The sequence below is a fragment of the Anomaloglossus baeobatrachus genome, chromosome 6 (assembly GCF_048569485.1).
Source record: "Anomaloglossus baeobatrachus isolate aAnoBae1 chromosome 6, aAnoBae1.hap1, whole genome shotgun sequence".
Lineage (NCBI taxonomy): Eukaryota > Metazoa > Chordata > Amphibia > Anura > Aromobatidae > Anomaloglossus > Anomaloglossus baeobatrachus.
This window is the reverse complement of record NC_134358.1, coordinates 357,179,995-357,201,501: the sequence shown is the minus strand read 5'-3', so window position 1 is coordinate 357,201,501 and position 21,507 is coordinate 357,179,995. Positions and strand designations below refer to the sequence as shown.

At 47.5% G+C, this 21,507-nt stretch overlaps 1 protein-coding gene across 3 annotated transcripts in view; it reads right to left on the bottom strand.

Annotated features, from left to right (window-relative positions):
• The window catches only part of SACM1L (SAC1 like phosphatidylinositide phosphatase), a 543,139-nt gene that overhangs the window by 17,622 nt on the left and 504,010 nt on the right, over window positions 1–21,507 (bottom strand). For all 3 annotated transcript variants that reach the window (XM_075315019.1, XM_075315018.1, XM_075315020.1), the window contains 3 exons: window positions 1,002–1,071; window positions 808–880; window positions 622–715 (listed from right to left, as the gene is read on the bottom strand). In XM_075315019.1, the coding sequence (XP_075171134.1) occupies window positions 622–715; window positions 808–880; window positions 1,002–1,071 (237 nt within the window). The remainder of the gene's footprint in view (window positions 1–621; window positions 716–807; window positions 881–1,001; window positions 1,072–21,507) is intronic.

The following is a 21,507-nucleotide window of genomic DNA, read 5'->3' as shown; positions in this document are numbered from 1 at the left end:
GCTGTTAGAGTTTGACAGCGTGATCTATGGAGTTAACTGAGAGCCACCCACATGTGTTACCTGCACATGTCTGCTGATCAAATCAGGAGACATGTGCGGGAATAATGTTGGCTTGCCAACATTAAAGGGACAGACATGGCCAAAGGCGTACAGGTACGTCCTTGGTCGTGAAAGTATTAAGAAGTGTGTCCCTATATTTTTACCCATATAGAGTATGCTACACAAAACAAAAAAACAAAACAAAAAACGAGTATTCAAGGCTTGCTACAAAAGTTGTACCACCACATTAAATCACACCTGTTCCCCAGTCACACCTGACACCTTGTAACACTAACGAGACACATGACACCAAGGAGGGAAAATGGCTGTGTGGGCACAGTTTGGTCATTTTCACTTTCATGTACTCACTTTTGTTGCCAGCAGTTTAGATATTAATGGCTGTGTATTGAGATACAAGCTGTACACCGACTACTATACATTGTATTAAAGTGTCATATTCAGTGTTGTCACATGAAAAGATATAATAAAATATTTACAAAAATGTCAGTGGTGTATTCTCTTTTGTGATACTGTATATACATCCACCGTGATAGAGCACAAATCTAGAATATAATATCCTACCTGTCTAAATCCATCAGAAAAGTTGTTTTTGTAGTACCGTATGAGAGAGTTCCAGCCATCCATTACAAGTCCCCACTGTGTTCTCTTACCAGTTCTAAAAAAAAACCCAAAAAACAACACATGCTCTAGACGAAACATATATTTGCAATGTAGCAGTGACTTTTCACGCAGCAACATTTAACTTACCTTGTGAAGTCTGTCTTCAGAGCTCCTGTTCCTGCGTATTGCTTTGCACAGGCATTTGCATTATCAGCCCAAGCTGTAAACGGAGTATAATATGTTACCACACAACTGAACAATGATATGTGACAATCTCTTTACATGTGGGCGCTACATTGATTTTACACATAGATGTTTATTAGGATTTGCAAGAACATTACCATTTTTATAAATCTTTTCAAATTGTACTTGCTCTTCAATTCTCTGCCCAATATGGAGAACTCCAAGTCTCTAAAACATGAAATAAGAAAGTGAGCTTTAAATAAGTATAACTAGACAATAGCTAAAACTGGCTGTACTGGACAAACATTAAAAACAAAGGTTTGTCATATTTTACTTGTTTTTATTAATGATCTATGGCAACCTAAAATATGTTGTGGATAGGTGATATATGAACAGTATTGACAAAGGCTAAATGTCTAGCCGAAAACGCGTTCTTTTTGTTTGTATTGTGCTTCTATGGATTAAATTCTAAAGATTACTGCAAATTTTGGAGTGCCGGTCTTCTGTTCATATACAATATTTGGGTGTGCCATCCCTTGAACGAGCACCTGCAATTTTGAGTGCTGCCTGGATATCACTTCTCAATACTGCGTGGATAGGTGATAAACATGTTTAGTGGGATAACTTCTTTAATACGCGTTTTTATGAGTTGTACGGATACAGTTCACTCAGCGGCGTTAAGGAAGGTACGCGATGAGACTGCAATCAACAATCCCTGCTGCTTTATTAAGTCTCCAACACACACACAAGGAAAATAATCAATCTTTGTTTGCAGGAAAACAGGGTACAGAGTACTAACAAGGGCACTAGTGTTATCCAGCATACAAGTGTAAGCATGTGGACAACACACAGGAGGACTTCTTACTTCCACATAAAGACCACTAATCAAGCCACCTGGACTTTATCCCCATCCCGGGGTGTGTTATGGTGGATATATGTAAGCAGCCAGTCCCACCCATCTCTGACTGCTTGTAAACGTGGTCCTTCTCAGCTCTATTAACCCTCTCAGTAATACAAGTACTGGCGCTTGCTTCCAGGCTTAGATCACAGACGATAACCACGACTGTGATGCATATCTCCCCTCAATGAAACGTCCAGCAGCCATCTTACAGTGCTTACATTTTTTCCTCCCCTTATTCCAAGAGCCATAACTTTCATATTTTTTGGTTAATATAGCCATTTGAGGGCTTGTTTTTTTGAGGCAGGAATTGTACTTTTGAATGATAATATTCATTTTCTCATGTAATATACTAGAAAATGGGTAAAAAAAAATGTCCAAGTATGGCAAAATAAATTTGTAATAAAAAATAAATAAATAAATATATATATATATATTATATATATTTTCAAAAAGAAGGAGCCAGCACAATTTCTATACTGTATTAATAAATGGAAATTTTTAGCAAAACATTGCAATATTTTGAGCCACCCCGCCAACGTCACGGCAAATTCCATGGGGCAGTCCTACACTAAATACTATATTTTATTTGGGGTGTCATATGGCCTCACACCTTTAATGCAGAACTGCCTGGGGCAGCACTTACCTGGTGCTTTTCATTCCTGTACCTGTGACTGAGTCACAGCTGTGGGCAGGACAGGCCCAGGCAAGTGCTGCTAAGATTAAATAGCCTGTGGACAGGACCAGTGGCTGTGTGTGAACAGTCACCAATGGCTAAACCCATATACAGATAGAACAACTCACACACAGCCACTGGTCCTGTCAACAGGCTATTTAATCTTAGCAGCACTTGCCTGGGCCTGTCCTGCCCACAGCTGTGACTCAGTCACAGGTACAGGAATGAAAAGCACCAGGTAAGTGCTGCCCCAGGCAGTTCTGCATTAAAGGTGTGAGGCCATATGGCACCCCAAATAAAATATAGTCTTTAGTGTAGGACTGCCCCATGGAATTTGCCGTGACGTTGGCGGGGTGGCTCAAAATATTGCAATGTTTTGCTAAAAATGAAGCTATTGACAGGACGTACTGCACTCCCGGCGAAACACGTGTTGGTGGGCTGGAGGGGGGGGGGGGGACTCCTTTTGCTTCAGGGCATGGTTCTTTGGCAGCTTTGACTAGCACATACCGCTTTCTTGGTAGGTATACAATCCCACCTAGGGATACCTTCCTCTCCTTTCCTTGCATGCATTTAACATTAAACTAAGGGGGATGGGTAACATATTTGATTTCTATGTGCACATGGCACTTTATTATGGGGGATAGATAATGTTTTTCTCCCTTTTCATCTTTTGCTTTCCATGTGTCTGTCCATTTTGGTGTTAGCAACATATATACCATCTGTATGGAAGGTATTTAGATGGGTATGATTTATTTGTCATAACTCCACTTTAGTAATGATAGGGTTATGGCACTTTTTTTGTACTAATTTATATTAAGAATCTTTTTGAGTGTACCTACTTAGAATTTTTTCTTTATATTTAACCCCTTAGTGACGGAGCTAATTTTCACCTTAATGCCCAGACCAAATTTTGCAATTCTGACCAGTGTCACTTCATGAGGTTATAACTCTGGAACGCTTCAACGGATCCCGGTGATTGAGATTGTTTTTTCGTCACATATTGGACTTCATGTTAGTATCAAATTTAGGACAATATTTTTTGCGTTTATTTATAAAAAAAAATTGAATATTGGCAACAATTTTGAAAATTTAGCAATTTTCAACTTTTGAATTTTTATACCGTTAAACCAGAGATTTATGTGACACAAAATAGTTAATAAATAACATTTCCCACATGTCTACTTTACATCAGCACAATTTTGGAAACAAATTTTTTTTTGTTAGGAAGTTAGAGGGGTTCAAAGTTAATCAGCGATTTCTCATTTTTACATCAAAATTTACAAAACCATTTTTTTAGGGACCACATCACATTTGAAGTGACTTCTATAGGCCTAGATGACAGAAAATACCCAAAAGTGACACCATTCTAAAAACTGCACCCCCCAAAGTACTCAAAATCACATTCAAGAAGTTTATTAACCCTTCAGGTGCTTCACATGAACAAAAGCAATGTGGAATGAAAAAAAGCAAAAATTAAATTTTACCTAAAAATGTTGCTCTAACCCAAATTTATTCACTTTTAGAAGAAATAACACAACAAAATGGACCCCAAAACTTGTTCCCCACTTTCTTATGAGCGCGCCGATACCCCACATGTGGTCAGAAACCTCTGTTTGGACAAATGGGAGGGCTCGGAACAGAAGGAGCAATATTTGAATTTTGGAAAGCAAATTTGGCTGAAATAGATTGCAGGCACTATGTTGCATTTACAGGTCCGCTAAGGAACCTAAACAGAAGAAACCCCTCACAAGTGACACCATTTTGGAAACTAGACCCCTCAAGGCTTTTATCTAGGGGTATAGTGAGCATTTTAGTTCCACAGGTACTTCACAGATTTTGTTAACGTTACGTTGTCATATTGAAAATTTTAATAAGTTTCTCAAAAATGTTGCTTTAGCATCAATTTTCTCACTTTTTCAAGAGGTAATTCCAAAAATGTGACCTCAAGGTTTGTTAACCACTTTTTTAGGAGCGCGGTGATACCTCACATGTGGTCTGAAACCTTTGTTTGGACAAATGGGAGGGCTTGGAACGAAAGGCGCAATATTTGAATTTTGGAAAGGAAATTTGGCTGAAAAAGATTGCGGGCACCATGTCACATTTGGAGGACCCCTAAAATACCTAAACAGCAGAAACCGCACACAAGTGACCCCATTTTGGAAACTAGGCCCCTCAAGGAATTTATCTAGATGTTTGGTGAGTACCCTGAACCCCCAGGTGCTTCACAGAATTTTATAACGTTGAGCCATGAAAAAAAAATAAATAAAATTTTACCACAAAAATGTTATTTCAACCAGGTAGCTTTTTTTTTTTTTACAAGAGTAAAAGGAAAAAATTCAGCATAACATTTATTGTGCAATTTCTCCTGAGTTTGGCGATACCTTATATGTGGTGGAAATCAACTGTTTGGGCACATGGCAGGGCTCGGAAGTGAAGGAGTGCCATTTGACTGCAAAATTGGCTGGAATCAATAGCGGACGCCAGGTTGCATTTGGAGAGCCCCTGAGGTGCCTAAACAGTGGCGGTCCCCCACAAGTGACTCCATTCTGGAAACAAGACACCTCAAGGCTTTTATCTAGGCGTATAGTGAGCAGTTTGAATCCACGAGTACTTCACAGAATTTGATAAGCTTAGGTTGCCATATTGAAAATTTTCATTTTTTTCACAAAAATGTTGCTTCAGCATCAAATTTCTTACTTTTTCAAGGGACAACAACAAACCGTGGACCCAACAGATTGTTATCCAATGTCTTATGAGCACAGGGATACCCCACATGTGGCCAAAAACCTCTGTTTGGATAAATGGGAGGGCTTGGAATGGAAGGAGCACCATTTGAATTCTGGAAAAGTTGAAATAAATTGCGGGCACCATGTCACATTTGCAGGGCCCCTTAGGTACCTATACAGCAGAAACCCCCCACAAGTGACCCCATTTTGGAAACTGGATTTTATTCAGGAGTATAGTAAGCATTTTGAATCCACAGGTACTTCACAAAAATGTTGCTGTAGCAACAAATGTCTCACTTTTAGGCTATGTGGCCATGATCCAGCGACACGGCGTCTAGTACACAGTGTCAGCCTCCTGCAGAGATGTGAGTGTTGTCCACGGGAGAACGCAGCTGCCCATGCCCACGATTTGGGTTCAGGCCGCTGTGGAGCTCTATGCTACCTGCAGAGAACACTCTTGTCTCCGCAGCATAAATTGACATGCTGAGGCTCAGGAAGCTGCACCACAGGTCAGTGTATGCTGTGGAGAAAAGAAGGACATTGGGCATAGGATTTCTAAAAATCCTTCCACTGTGCTTCTACTGCACAACGCAGCGCTATGGACGCAGGGAAAACACTCTGCGCCCAAAACACTGCAAATCCCGATTGTGGGCGCACAGCCTAAAATGCTACAATGGATGAATGGATAGATGTCAAACATATATAACGTCCCACCCCCTGCATATTCTAAGCTGGCGCCCTTTAGTGCCTTTCATGTGGCACTAAAGGGTGCCTAGCCTTGTATTTAGTCCCCCAAAAAATTAATAATTAAAATAAACGATGTGGGGTCCCCCCTATTTTTGATAGCCAGCTAGGGTAAAGCAGACAGCTGTAGCCTGCAAACCACAGCTGACAGCTTCACCTTGTCTGGTGATCAATTTGGAGGGCTCCCCAGGCGTTTTTTTTTTTTAAAAAAACTAACAAACGTGGGGTCCCCCCCAAATTAGATCACCAGCCAAGGTGAAGCGGACAGCTGGGGTCTGGTATTCTCAGGGTGGGAAGAGCCATGGTTATTGGACTCTTCCCAGCCTAAAAATAGCAGGCCGCAGCCGCCCCAGAAGTGGCGCATCCATTAGATGCGCCAATCCTGGCGCTTCGCCCCAGCTCATCCCGCACCCTGGTGCGGTGGCAGACGGGGTAATATATGGGGTTGATACCAGCTGTAATGTCACCTGGCATCAAGCCCTGGGGTTAGTGATGTCACGGCATCTGAACAGATACCCGACATTACTAACCCAGTCAGTAATAGAAAAAAATAAAGACAAAAAAAAAATTTATTTGGAAAAAACACTCCCTGAAACATTCCTCTTTCACCAATTTATTGAAAATAAAGAAATTCCGGTCGCTGTAATCCATTTTGGAGGTCCCACGCCGACTCTGGACCTTCTAGAATATGGGGGGCACGTTCAGGGAACGTATCCCCCATTTTCTGGAAGAGCAAGCTCTCCATGAGCAGTGTGGGTGCAGTAATCTGAGAATACTGCACTCACACTGCCCCGGTCCAACTTAGGGCAGAGTGACCTGCAGTAACCTCATTCCAGAATATGAGGGGCACGCTCACAGAACGTACCCCCCATTTTCTGGAACAGCAGTCTCTCCATGTGAGGAGTGTGGCTGCAGATTACTTCACTCACTCTCCCCCGGTCCACAGTGGAGCAGCCTGTGCAGCAGCGACGTCAGCGTCCCTGCTTGCAGGGATCCAGCTGACAGCCGCTGTCTGCACATGCGCAGCCAGCATTCAAGAAGGAGGCAGCGTGATCGCGGGACGGATCACCAGCCAGGTAACGTAAGACCGGGGGCGGACGCGGGGGGACGGCGGGAGACCTAGCGGGACCTGGGGACAACTTTCTGTCGCATGTGACGTGTCACATGCGGCAGAAAGAGCAGGATGAATGCGGCCGCGCGCTACTGTGCGCTGCGCGCCGCCATCTTCCATGCTCCGGAGGGGGGAGGGGGGCGGCTCTGGAGAACCGGAGGGGGCTCCGGTGACCAGAGAGCTCTGGTGTACCGGAGGAGAGGTCAGGGGGAGGACATTTCCCTCCGATCTGAAATGTTTGATCATTTCAGATCGGAGGGAAATAAATGCAGAGCCGGCGGCAGTTTTCTGTGCGCTTCGGCGCCATTTTAACTGCTCCGGAGGGGGGGTGGTGGTGGGGGGGGGACTCTCCGGTACCGGGGGCTTTGGTGGCACTAGGGGTTTAGATTTCTTTCTCATCTGACATGTCTGATCATGTCAGATGAAAAAGAAATCAGTTTTACCGGCCGTTTCTTTTTTTTTTATGTGACCGTCGGTATACGGTGTATACCGCCGATCACATTATCGGGGTCCAAAAAAACCACCCCGATTCATAATCTGGGGGGTCTCAGCTACCCCCGGTAGCTGAAACCCCCGAGATTTTCGGTCGCTGGGGGGCGCTACAGGGTTTTTTCGGGCCGCCGCTTTAAAGCGGCGGAACAGAATAAGTACTCTGTTTTGCCGCCGCTTTAAGTCGTACGGCCGTCGTTATGAGGTTAATCGGCTGCCACCGCTGTCCTCTGCATATGTGTTTTTATGTGTGTTATCAACTTTTTTCTAATAAAAAATATGGACACATGTGAACTCCCATTTCTATGTTCTATTCATGGAGTTTGTGTATGTGGTAGAGTGATCCCACCGTGGCACTCAACAAGTATGACTTGTATAGTTATGTGTAGATTAGATGAATTAATTATATTCCGAGAGCTGTAGAGTTTTCAATTTTTGGAATATTGAGCTCTTTGAGGGCACATAGCCAATGTTTTTATTGACCTCATCATGGGGTAAATACAATGTTTTGATCGCCTCATTACATTTATGTTGAAATAACCAAGAAAAACGCAATTTGGTGATTGATTTTTTTTTTCTCGGTCCGTCATTTACCAACTGGTGTAATGTATTTTATATTTAAATATATAATACCAAATGTGTATTTTTTGTTATTTTTTCATTCCTTAAATTTTAATGGGTGAGAACCGGGTAATTTGATTTTTTTTTTTTTTTTAAATATGAAAAAAAAATATTTTTTTTATTGCATTCGTTATACCTTTTATTGCATTTTCAATTTTTTATTGCCTTTGTTAGTCCTCCTCTCTAAACAGAAAACTGTCTGTGTTGCCTGTGGCTCAGCTTTAATTTTGCCATAGCAGTTTAATCTGGCCCTGACTGCCTGAGAACCTCAGGAAAAGACACAAACTTCTGTCACCACTTCTGGCTTAATTGATTTAAACTATGTAGCATGGGGATTTTTTTTTTTTGTAACAGGCGTTTCTGTAGATTTCCCAGCAAACTGTGCAAAACTAAACAATTTAAAACAATGCTCCACAATGTGTTTTTTTTTTTTTTTCAAATATTTCTTCGTGTAAATATTATTTAACAAGAACGTGCAACTATAATAACCCCACCCATAAGTCTGAATTAAAAAAAAATCCCCAAATATATTGTTTTTCTATATTCATGTCACAAAAAATATACATATATTTCTCAGTAATTTATGACCCTCCAAAAAAGCTTAGAAAAATAAAACAACATTTTCTCACAAAACACAGCCTCACACAATCAGATCATTAAAATAAAGGCACAGCTGCAGTTTACAAAGGCAAAAACAAAAGAAAACTGGCTTGTCATTAATCCCTTCACCCCCAAGCCTGTTTGTAACTTCCTGACCAGGCTACCGTTTCCAAATCTAACCAGTGTCAATTTATGATGTCATAACTCTGGAGTTGATTCTAAGATTGTTTTTTTTTCCATGACATATTGTACTTCTTGTTCGTGGTAAATTTAAGTAAATATTTTTGCATTTTATTTGTGAAAATATCAGCATTTTGTCAAAAAAGTTGGAAAAGTCACAATTTTGTAAATTTTCAATTTCCTGCCCTTAACCCCTTCAGACCCCGGTCGCTTTCCGTTTTTCTGTTTTGTTTTTTTTGCTCCCCTGCCTCCGAGAACTGAAACTTTTTTATTTTTCCATCAATCTTGCCATATGAGGGCTTGTTTTTTGCGGGACGAGTTGTACTTTTAAATGGAACCATAAGTTTTACTATATAGTGTACTTGAAAACAGCAAAAAAAATTCCAAGTGTGGAAAAACTGCAAAAAAGTGTGATCGCACAACAGTTTTTGGGATATTTTATTCACCATATTCACTATATGGTAAAACTGATCTGTTGTGATGCTTGAGGTCGGTGCGAGTTTGCAGACACAAAACATGTATAAGTTTACTTGTATCTAAGGGGTTAAAAAAAAAATCACAAGCCTGTCCAATAAAAGTCGCGTACGTATTGCGCCATTTTCTGAAACCCGTAGCGTCCTCATTTTTTGGGATCTATGACTCAGTGGCAGCTTATTTTTTGCGACTCGAGCTGACATTTTTAATGGTACCATTTTTGCGCAGATGCTACGTTTTGATGGCCTGTTATTGCATTTTGCGCATTTTTTTTACTTTTTTTTTTATTTTACTAGTCCCCCTAGGGGGCTCCGATCGCTCTGCCCCATCTGTAGATCTCAGATACAGAGCTGAGAACTGCAAATACGATGCTTTACTCTCAATGCCGGAAGTATGCCGGCATTGAGAGAAAGTAATTCATGTTGGCTACAGGCGTCATTATATGACCTGTGCTACCATGGCAACCACCAAAAGTCACGTGATCATGCACGTGACTTCAGGTGGGAGCGGGGTAAGTGAAAGTAATGGCCGCGTGCATATACATCTCGCTGCCAGACTTTGGCAGCGAGATGTAAGGGGTTAAAAGTTGCAGGTGGAAGAGATTCCACTCGTAACTTGCAGGCACACATGTCAGCTGTTAAAAACAGCTGATAAGTGCGCGGACCGCCGCGACCTGCCCGCGTCATGGGTCGTGAAGGGGTTAAACCAGAAAGTTATATCACACAAAATAGTTAATAAATAACATTTCCAACATATCTACTTTACGTTGCATAATTTGTTTTAAACATTTTTTGTGAGGAAGTTATAGAAGTGTTAAACGTTTATCAGCAATTTCTTATTTTTCTACAAAATCAATTTTTTTAGGGACCACATCACATTTGAATGGACTTTGAGAGGCCTATGTGAAACTTCACACCATTCTAAAAACTGCATGCTTCAAACTGCTCAAAACCACAAAATGTTTATTAACTCTTTAGATGCTTCACAGTAACTAAAGCAAAGTGAAAGGAAAAATAATAAAATTTTACCTTTTCCCACAAAAATGATACTTTAGACCCAAATTTTGCATTTCCATCAGAGTAACAAGAAATAATGCACCATACAACGTCTTGTGCAACATCTGCCAAGTATGCAGATACCCCATATGTGGTGGAAAACTACTGTTTGAATGCACAGCAGGGTTTGGAAGGGAAGGAGTGCCATTTGACTTTTCGAACGTAAAATCATCTGGAGTCGATGGTGGACACTTTGTTGTGTTTGCAGAGCCCCCAATGTGCCTTAACAGTGGAGACCCCCACAAGTGACGTTTAGAAACCAGACCCCTAAAGAAATTTATTTAGATGGGTGATGAGAACTTTGAACCCTCAAGTGCTTCACACAATTTTACAACATTGAACCATTAAAATGAGAATATTCGATTTTTCCCACAAAAATGTTGCTTTACCGCAATTTGTTTTCAAAGTAGCAAAAGAAAATGGACCGGAGTATACCAATACTCCTTATTTAGTGGAAAACTACTGTTTGGACAAACTGCAGAGCTCTGAAAGAAAGGATGCTTTGGAGTGCAGACTTTGATGGAATGGTCTGCAGGTGCCATGTAGCTCCTGATGTGCCTAAACAGTTGAACCGCGACAAGTGACAGTATTTTGGAAACTACACCCTCAAGGAATTATCTAGAGGCATAGTTATAGTAATGATAATAACCCCTTAACGAACCATGACGTACTGGGTATGTCATGGTGACATGGTGCTTAACGACCCATGACGTACCCAGTACGTCATGGCAAAATCGCAGCCCCGGAGCCCCGGTGAGTGCGATCGGTTCACACAACCGACGATTCGGGGAGGAGGGGACCTCTGCCTGACCTCAGGAGGGGTGGTGTCTCCCCCCCGGACCTACTGAGGCTGTGATTGGCTGAGCGGCGTTCGTCAGCCAATCACAGCCACTGTAATGTTTCAACCATTGAAAATGGTTATAACATTGAAATCCAGCCATGATTAATGCAGCTATAGCACTGATTATTGGCTGGATCAGGGTGATCGCTGCTTTACCTGCCCCCGGCTCTGATTGGAGAGACCGGCCTTGTGACCGATCTCTCCAATCACCGTGGATCTGGGGCCGGTGACAGTTTCCCCCAGCTTCACTCCGTCCGTAGAAGGCAGCTGAGGAGAACGATCCCTGCAAGTGCCCTGGTAAGCCCCTGTCTCCCAATTGGCCGCCCTGCCCCCGATCCCCTGCCACCGCCGCCGATCTCCTCTATCTGCTGCAGCCCCCTCCATCTGCCACTGCTCTCCCCCATCAGCCGCTGCTCCCCTCCGTGAGCTGCTGCTGGCCGTCCTCTCCCATCTCTCACCCTCCCCAATCTGCTGCCCCCTCCCCAATGTGCTGCATCCTCCACCCCCTCCCCAATGTGCTGCCCCTTCCACCCCTCCCCAATCTGCTTCCTCCTCAATCCCCTCCTTAATCTGCTGCCTCCTCCACCCCCTCCCCAATCTGCTGCCCCCTCCACCCCCTCTCACCCTCCCCAATCTGCTGCCCCCTCCACCCCCTCTCACACTCTCCAATCTGCTGCCCCCTCCACCCCCTTTCACCCTCCCCAATCTGCTGCCCCCTCCACCCCTCTCACCCTCCCCAATCTGCTGCCCCCTCCACCCCCTCTCACCCTCCCTAATCTGCTGCCCCTCCACCCCCTCTCACCCTCCCTGATCTGCTGCCCCCTCCACTCCCTCTCACCCTCCCTGATCTGCTGCCCCCTCCACCCCCTCTCACCCTCCCCAATCTGCTGCCCCCTCCACCCCCTCTCACACTCTCCAATCTGCTGCCCCCTCCACTCCCTTTCACCCTCCCCAATCTGCTGCCCCCTCCACCCCCTCACCCTCCCCAATCTGCTGGCCCCTCCACACCATTCCCAATTGGCTGCACCCTCCACCCCCTCTCACCCTCCCCAATCTGCTGCCCCCTCCACCCCCTCCCCAATCTGCTGCGCCCTCCACCCCCTCTCACCCTCCCCAATCTGCTGCCCCCTCCACCCCCTCTCAACCTCCCGATCTGCTGCCCCCTCCACCACCTCTCACCCTCCCTGATCTGCTGCCCCTCCACCCCCTCTCACCCTCCCCAATCTGCTGCCCCCTCCACCCCCTCTCACCCTCCCCAATCTGCTGCCCCCTCCACCCCCTCCCAAATCTGCTTCCCCCTTCACCCCCTTCCCCAATCTGCTGCCCCCTTCAAACCCTCACCTTCCCCGATCTGCTGCCCCCCCTCACCCTCCCCAATCTGCTGCCCCCTCCACCTCCTCCCCAATCTGCTGCCCCCTGCACTCCCTCACCCTCCCTGATCTGCTGACCCCTCCACCCCCTCTCACCCTTACTGATCTGCTGCTCCCTCAACCCACTCCCTAATCTGCTGCCCCCTCCGCCCCCTCTCACCCTCCCCAATCTGCTGCCCCCTTCGCCCCCTCTCACCCTCCCCAATCTGCTGCCCCCTCCAACCCCTCTCACCCTCCCCAATCTGCTGCACCCTCCACCCCCTCTCACCCTCCCCAATCTGCTGCTCCCTCACCCCCTCTCACTCTCCCCAATCTGCTGCTTCCTCCACCCCCAATCACCCTCCCCAATCTGCTGCCCCTTCCACCCCCTCTCACCCTCCCCAATCTGCTGCCCCCTCCACCCCTCTCACCCTCCCCAATCTGCTGCCCCCTCCACCCCCTCTCACCCTCCCTAATCTGCTGCCCCTCCACCCCCTCTCACCCTCCCTGATCTGCTGCCCCCTCCACCCCCTCTCACCCTCCCCAATCTGCTGCCCCCTCCACCCCCTCTCACCCTCCCCAATCTGCTGCCCCCTCCACCCCTCTCACCCTCCCCAATATGCTGCCCCTTCCACCCTCCCCAATCTGCTGCCCCCTCCACCCCCTCTCACACTCCCCGATCTGCTGCCCCCTCCCTAATCTGCTGCCCCCTCCACCACCTCCCTAATCTGCTGCCCCCTCCACCCCCTCTCACCCTCCCCAATCTGCTGCCCCCTCCACCCCCAATCACCCTCCCCAATCTGCTGCCCCTTCCACCCCCTCTCACCCTCCCCAATCTGCTGCCCCCTCCACCCCCTCTCACCCTCCCCAATCTGCTGCCCCCTCCACCCCCTCTCACCCTCCCTAATCTGCTGCCCCTCCACCCCCTCACCCTCCCTGATCTGCTGCCCCTCCACCCCCTCTCACCCTCCCTGATCTGCTGCCCCCTCCACTCCCTCTCACCCTCTCTGATCTGCTGCCCCCTCCACCCCCTCTCACCCTCCCCAATCTGCTGCCCCCTCCACCCCTCACCCTCCCCAATCAGCTGCCTCTTCCACCCTCCCCAATCTGCTGCCCCCTCCACCCCCTCTCACACTCCCCGATCTGCTGCCCCCTCCCTAATCTGCTGCCCCCTCCACCACCTCCCTAATCTGCTGACCCCTCCACCCCCTCTCACCCTCCCCAATCTGCTGCCCTCTCCACCCCCTCTCACCCTCCCTAATCTGCTGCCCCCTCCACCCCCACTCACCCTCCCCAATCTGCCCCCTCTGTTGTGAATGTTAGTTATGTTTTGGCTGCTGGGAGGCTCCCTCTGGTTGCCAGGAATGGTTTGGACTTGGACCAGGTGTGTTGTGCAGTGGGTGTTTCCTTTGCTAACTCTCTGCTTATTTAAATCCTGGTCTGATTGCAGGCTGTTGTCGGATGTCAATTGTTCTTTGTATCTCCAGCCTGCTTAATCCTGCTCTACACCACATCTTCCCCAGATAAGTGCTTGCTCTTTATTTATTGTCTGGTTCTTTTGTTTATCTGGGTTTGTCATTTGCTGTGGTTGGTTTCAGTTTATTTGCTTGCAGGGATTTTCCCCCTCAGTGGATTGTTGAGGAACTCCCTGCAGTTGTGTGTGGAGTATAGCTCCTTTGGGTCCATGTGTTTGTGGCTTGTTGACTTTGTTAGAATTCTTGTTTTCTGTTTATTGGTATGACAAGGGCACCTGATATAGGACGGAATTCAGATCGTGCGATCTGAGGGCCTTTTTGTACTATCAGGAAGTTGGTATTTTACAAGGTTTTTCTCTGGCCACCATCAGTCCCTTTCCTGTCCTTTCCTATTTTAGTCAGCGGGGGCCTCAACTTTTGCTAATCCTGTCATCTACCTGTGTATTGTAATTTTCCTATATCACCACAGTCTTTGAATGTGGAGGGCTAGCTATTCTTGTCTATTTTCTGAGGCAGAGAGTTATTCATCTTTCCTACCTTTAGGATAGTTCGTTCTCCGGCTGGGTTCGCGGTGCACAGGATGTTAGTTCAACCCTTGGCTACTTCTAGTTGTGATGGTTAGTAAGGGGATGGCGGCCAGATTAGTTGCCAATGCTCTTGTCACCTTTTGCCAATGATTTGTGGTGGTCTTCCATGGTTCCGGATCATAACAGTACATCCGTCCAACAAATTTAAAGGGTACTCTTAAGAAGGAAAAAAAAAAAAAAGCTGCTGAGAAAATATTTTTTTTTTTTTTTTGTGTTTTTCCTCTTCTTCTTTGGGTTCTGTGGAAGATTTATTTTTCTAGCATGGATGAATTGGGTGAGCGTGTTGCTCATCTTGATGCTAAGGTTCGTCATATAGAGTCTTATCTTGCACAGACTCCCCTTGCAGAGCCTAAGATTCCGGTTCCTGAATTTTTTTCGGGAGATAGGTCGAGATTTTTGAGCTTCAAAAATAATTGTAAATTATTTTTTTTACCTGCGCCCTAAGTCCTCAGGGAATCCCGTACAGCAGGTTAAGATTGTCATCTCCTTACTGCGTGGTGACCCTCAGGACTGGGCCTTCTCTTTAGCGTCTGATGATCAGATTCTCAATAATGTGGACTCCTTTTTTCAGGCATTGGGTTTATTATATGACGAACCCAATATTGTGGACCAAGCAGAAAAGGTCTTGTTGTCCTTAACTCAGGGTTTGGATTCTGCAGAAACGTTTTGTCAGAAATTTCGAAAGTGGGCGGTCCTTACCAAATGGAATGATGATGCGCTTGCGGCTCTTTTTCGCAAGGGTATTGCTGATGCTGTGAAGGATGTAATGGGTACGATTTCCCGTCCCTTCTGGTCTTGATGCCTCTATGACCTTGGCCATTCAGATTGATAGGCGTTTACGTGAGCGCAGGAAGATACCTGCTGGTTTTGTGCCTGTGGAACAGCCTTTGGAGCCTATGGAGTGTGATAGGGTCCTTTCTAATGCTAGTCGGCAGGGGTTCAGACGGAAGAATAGTCTGTGCTTCTATTGTGGAGACGCTTCTCATAACATCTCTGTCTGCCCTAACTGTGAAAGGAGATTGACTACTTCCGTTACTGTGGGTTCTTTGCAACCAAAGTTTCTTTTGTCTGTCACATTGATTTGCTCATTGTCTTCCTTTTCTGCATTTGCCTTTGTGGACTCAGGGGCAGCGCTCAATTTGATGGATTTTGGGTTTGCTAGGGATTGTGGTTTCCCCATGGTTCCTTTGCAAACTCCTATTCCTTTAAGGGTCATTGATGCTACCCCTTTGGCAGAACATAAACCCCAATTTTGGACCCAGGTGCCTATGAGAGTTGCACCAGCGCATCAGGAAACTTGTACATTTTTAGTATTGCATAATCTACAGGATACCTTGGTACTGGGATTTCCGTGGTTGCGGACCCATAATCCGGTTCTTGACTGGAGATCCTTGTCGGTAGCTAGTTGGGGTTGTCAAGGTGGGCATCAGGACCTTTCCATGTCATCCACGTCTGCTCAGGCAGTTGATGTTCCAGCCTTCTTGTCTGATTTCCGTGATGTATTTAATGACCAGGAATCTGATTCTCTGCCCCCACACCGGGGCTGTGACTGTGCCATTGAGTTGGTGCCCGGTTGTAAATTTCCCAAGGGGCGGATTTTCAACTTGTCTGTGCCCGAACATGATGCCATGCGGTCATACATCAGGGAATCATTGGAGAAGGGGCACATTCGGCCCTCATCTTCTCCTTTGGGTGCCAGCTTCTTCTTTGTTGCTAAGAAAGATAGTTCGTTGAGGCCTTGTATTGATTACCGTCTTCTTAATAAAATTACGGTCAAGTATCAGTACCCTTTGCCTCTGATGTCTGATCTGTTCTCTAGAGTGCAGAGTGCCAAATGGTTTACGAAACTGGATCTCAAGGGTGAGTATAATCTCATCCGTATTAAGGATGGTGATGAATGGAAGACGGCTTTTAATACTCCTGAGGGGTATTTTGAGTACCTAGTGATGCCTTTTGGGCTCACTAATGCACCCTCCGTCTTCCAGGCCTTCATCAATGATATTTTTCGGGACCTTATTGGTAAATTTTTGATTGTGTATTTGGATGACATCTTGATTTTTTCTGATGATTGGGACTCTCTTGTTGGGCAAGTACGGGATGTTTTTCAGATACTTAAGGATAATGCACTGTACGTTAAGGGGTCAAAGTGCCTCTTTGGGGTGCAAAGGATTTCCTTTTTGGGCTTCATCCTGTCTCCCTCCGCTATCGAAATGGACCCGGTTAAGGTTCAGGCTATTTACGACTGGGTGCAACCGACTTCTCTAAAATCCCTGCAGTGGTTTTTGGGGTTTGCTAATTTTTACCGTAAATCTATAGCCAATTTTCTGCCATTGTCAAACCTCTGACAGATTTGACAAAGAAGGGAGCTGATGCTGAGTATTGGACCACTGAGGATATTGTGGCCTTCCAGGAGCTTAAAAGGCGATTCACTTCTGCCCCAACCTGATGTGTCTCGCTCATTTCAAGTTGAGATCGATGCCTCAGAGATCGGAGCAGGTGCTGTTCTGTCTCAACGAGACGCTACTTCGGGTAAACTTAAGCCGTGTGTCTTTTTCTCTTGGAAGTTTGCTCCTTCTGAACGGAGTTATGATGTGGGGAACTGGGAATTATTGGCTATGAAGTGGGCATTTGAAGAGTGGAGGCATTGGTTGGAGGGGGCTAGGCATCAAGTTGTGGTGCTTACGGACCACAAGAATCTCATCTATCTGAAATCGGCCAAGAGGTTGAATCCTCGGCAGGCCAGGTGGGCTTTGTTTTTTACCCGGTTTAATTTTGTGGTCTCTTTTTTGCCGGGCACCAAGAATGTTAAGGCCGATGCCCTTTCCAGGAGTTTCTGCGCTGACTCTTTGGAGATTGTCGAACCGTCTACTATCCTGAATGATGGTGTAGTTTTCTCGGCGATTTCGCCTGATCTGCGGTTGGCACTGGCGGAATTTCAGGGGGATAAACCTGAGAGGTGTCCTACAGGGGAACTGTTTGTCCCAGACCAATGGAGAGACAGAGTTGTCTCTGAGGTTCATTGCTCTGTTTTGGCGGGTCATCCTGGCATTTTTGGTACTCGAGATCTTGTGAGACGCTCTTTTTGGTGGCCTTCCCTGTCCCGAGATGTCCGTCGTTTTGTGCAGTCGTGTGGAGTTTGTTCTAGGTCCAAGCCCTGTTGTTCACGTTCTAGTGGGCTATTATTGCCTTTGCCTGTACCTAAGAAACCATGGACGCACATCTCTATGAATTTTATTTCAGAGCTTCCCGTGTCTCAGGAAATGACTGTGATTTGGGTGATCTGTGACAGATTCTCCAAGATGGTCCACTTGGTTCCCCTATCTAAGTTGCTGTCTTCATCAGAGTAGGTGCCTTTGTTTTTCCAACATGTTGTTCGTTTGCATGGTATTCCCGAAAACATTGTTTCTGACAGAGGGGTGCAGTTTGTATCCAGGTTTTGGAGGATTTTTTGCTCCAAATTGGGTGTTCAGCTGTCTTTCTCCTCGGCGTTTCATCCTCAGACCAACGGTCAGACTGAAAGGGCTAACCAGACCCTGGAGACCTATTTATGGTGTTGTGTTTCTGCGGATCAGGATGACTGGGTTTCGTTTTTGCCTTTGGCTGAATTTGCCCTTAACAATAGAGCTAGCTCTACCATGTTGGTGTCCCCCTTTTTCTGCAATTTTGGGTATCACCCTAGGTTCCTCTCAGGGCAGCTTGAGGCGTCTGACTGTCCGGGGGTGGATTCGGTGGTCAACAGAATGCAGCAGATTTGGGGGCAGGTAGTGGATAAATTGTTTCAGTCCCAAGAAACTGCCCAAAAGTTTGCCAACCGGCGTCGGACTGTTGGTCCCCGGTTTAAAGTAGGGGACATGGTGTGGTTGTCCTCTAAAAATATTCCTATGAGAGTTCCGTCTCCTAAATTTAAGCCCAGATTTATTGGACCTTATAAGATTTCGGAGATTATTAACCCTGTATCTTTCCGTTTGACTCTGCCTGCGTCATTTAAGATTCACAATGTCTTCCATAAGTTCTTGTTGAAGAAACATGTGGAGCCAGCAGTTCCTGCAGCAGCGCCTCCTGACCCTGTTTTGGTACAAAGGGATCTGGAGTATGAGGTTGAAAAAATTCTAGATTCCCGTCGCAGTAGGCGTCAGCTTCAGTACCTTGTGAAAAGGAAGGGTTATGGGCAGGAGGATAACTCTTGGGTTGTGGCTTCTGACATTCATGCGGACAGGTTGGTTCGCGCCTTCCATCATGCTCACCCCAAGCGACCAGGTGGCGTGGGTGAGGGTTCGGTGACCCCTCCTTAAGGGGGGGGGGGTACTGTTGTGAATGTTAGTTATGTTTTGGCTGCTGGGAGGCTCCCTCTGGTGGCCAGGAATGGTTTGGACTTGGACCAGGTGTGTTGTGCAGTGGGTGTTTCCTTTGCTAACTCTCTGCTTATTTAAATCCTGGTCTGATTGCAGGCTGTTGCCGGATGTCAGTTGTTCTTTGTATCTCCAGCCTGCTTAATCCTGCTCTACACCACATCTTCCCCAGATAAGTGCTTGCTCTTTATTTATGGTCTGGTTCTTTTGTTTATCTGGGTTTGTCATTTGCTGTGGTTGGTTTCAGTTTATTTGCTTGCAGGGATTTTCCCCCTCAGTGGATTGTTGAGGAACTCCCTGCAGTTCTGTGTGGAGTATAGCTCCTTTGGGTCCATGTGTTTGTGGCTTGTTGACTTTGTTAGAATTCTTGTTTTCTGTTCATTGGTATGACAAGGGCACCTGGTATAGGACAGAGTTCAGATCGTGCGATCTGAGGGCCTTTTTGTACTATCAGGAAGTTGGTATATTGCAGGGTTTTTTTCTGGCCACCATCAGTCCCTTTCCTGTCCTTTCCTATTTTAGTCAGCGGGGGCCTCACCTTTTGCTAATCCTGTCATCTACCTGTGTATTGTGTTTTTCCTATATCACCACAGTCTTTGAATGTGGGGGGCTAGCTATTCTTGTCTATTTTCTGAGGCAGAGAGTTATTCATCTTTACTACCTTTAGGATAGTTAGTTTTCCGGCTGGGTTTGCGGTGCACAGGATGTTAGTTCACCCCTCGGCTACTTCTAGTTGTGATGGTTAGTAAGGGGATGGCGGCCACATTAGTTGCCAATGCTCTTGTCACCTTTTGCCAATGATTTGTGGTGGTCTTCCATGGTTCCGGATCATAACACCCCTCCACCCCCTCCCCAATCTGCTTCCCCCTTCACCCCCTCCCCAATCTGCTGCCCCCTGCACCCCCTCACCCTCCCTCATCTGCTGCCCCCTCCACCCCCTCTCACCCTCCCCAATCTGCTGCCCCGTCTCACCCCCTCTCATCCTCCCCAATCTGCTGCCCGCTCCACCTCCTCTCACCCTCCCCAATCTGCTGCCCTCTCCACCCCATTTCACCCTCCCCAATCTGCTGCCCTCTCCGCCCCATTTCACCCTCCCCAATCTGCTGCCCCTTCCCCCCCTTTCACCCTCCCCAATCTGCTGCCCCCTCCACCCCCTCCCTGATCTGCTGCCCCTTCTCACCCTCCCCAATCTGCTGCCCCCTCCACCCCCTCTCACTCCCCCCAATCTGCTGCCCCCTCCACCCCCTCTCACCCTCCCCAATCTGCTGCCCCTTCCACCCTCCCCAATCTGCTGCCCCCTCCACCCCCTCTCACCCTGCCCAATCTGGTGCCCCCTCCAACACCTCTCACCCTCCCTGATTTGCTTCCCCCTTCACCCCCTTCCCCAATCTGCTGCCCCCTTCAAACCCTCCCTAATCTGCTGCCCCCTCCACTTCCTCACCTTCCCCGATCTGCTGCCCCCTCTCACCCTCCCCAATCTGCTGCCCACTCCACCCCCTCTCACCCTCCCCAATCTGCTGCCCCCTCCACCCCCTCTCATTCTCCCCAATCTGCTGCCCCCTCCACCCCCTTTCACCCTCCCCAATCTGCTGCCCGCTCCACCCCCTCTCACCGTCCCCAATCTGCTGCCCCCTCCACCCCCTCTCACCCTCCCCAATCTGCTGCGCCCTCCACCCCCTCTCACCCTCCCCAATCTGCTGGCCCCTCCACTCCCTCCACCCCCTCTCACCCTCCCCAATCTGCTGCCCCCTCCCTAATCTGCTGTCCCCTGCACCCCCTCCCCAATCTGCTGCCGCCTCCACCCACTCTCACCCTCCCCAATCTGCTGCCCCCTCCCATCCACTCTCACCCTCTCCAATCTGCTGCCCCTCCACCCCCTTTCACCCTCCCCAATCTGCTGCCCTTTCCACCCCTTTTCACCCTCCCCAATCTGCTGCCCTTTCCACCCCCTTTCTCCCTCCCCAATCTGCTGCCCCCTCCACCCCCTCTCACACTCCCCAATCTGCTGCCCCCCTCCACCCCCTCCCAATCTGCTTCCCCTTCACCCCCTCTCACCCTCCCCAATCTGCTGCCCCCTCCACCCCCTCTCACCCTTTCCAATCTGCTGCCCCCACCACCCCCTCTCACCCTCCCCAATCTGCTGCCCCTCCAACCCCCTTCCAATCTGCTGCTCCTCCACCACCTCTCACCATCCCCAATCTGCTGCCCCCTCTCACCCTCCCCAATCTGCTGCCCCCTCCACCCCCTCTCACCCTCCCCAATCTGCTGCCCGCTCCACCCCCTCTCACCCTCCCCAATCTGCTGCCCCCTCCACCCCCTCTCACCCTCCCCAATCTGCTGCGCCCTCCACCCCCTCTCACCCTCCCCAATCTGCTGCCCCCTCCCTAATCTGCTGTCCCCTCCACCCCCTCTCACCCTCCCCAATCTGCTGCCGCCTCCACCCACTCTCACCCTCCCCAATCTGCTGCCCCTCCACCCCCTTTCACCCT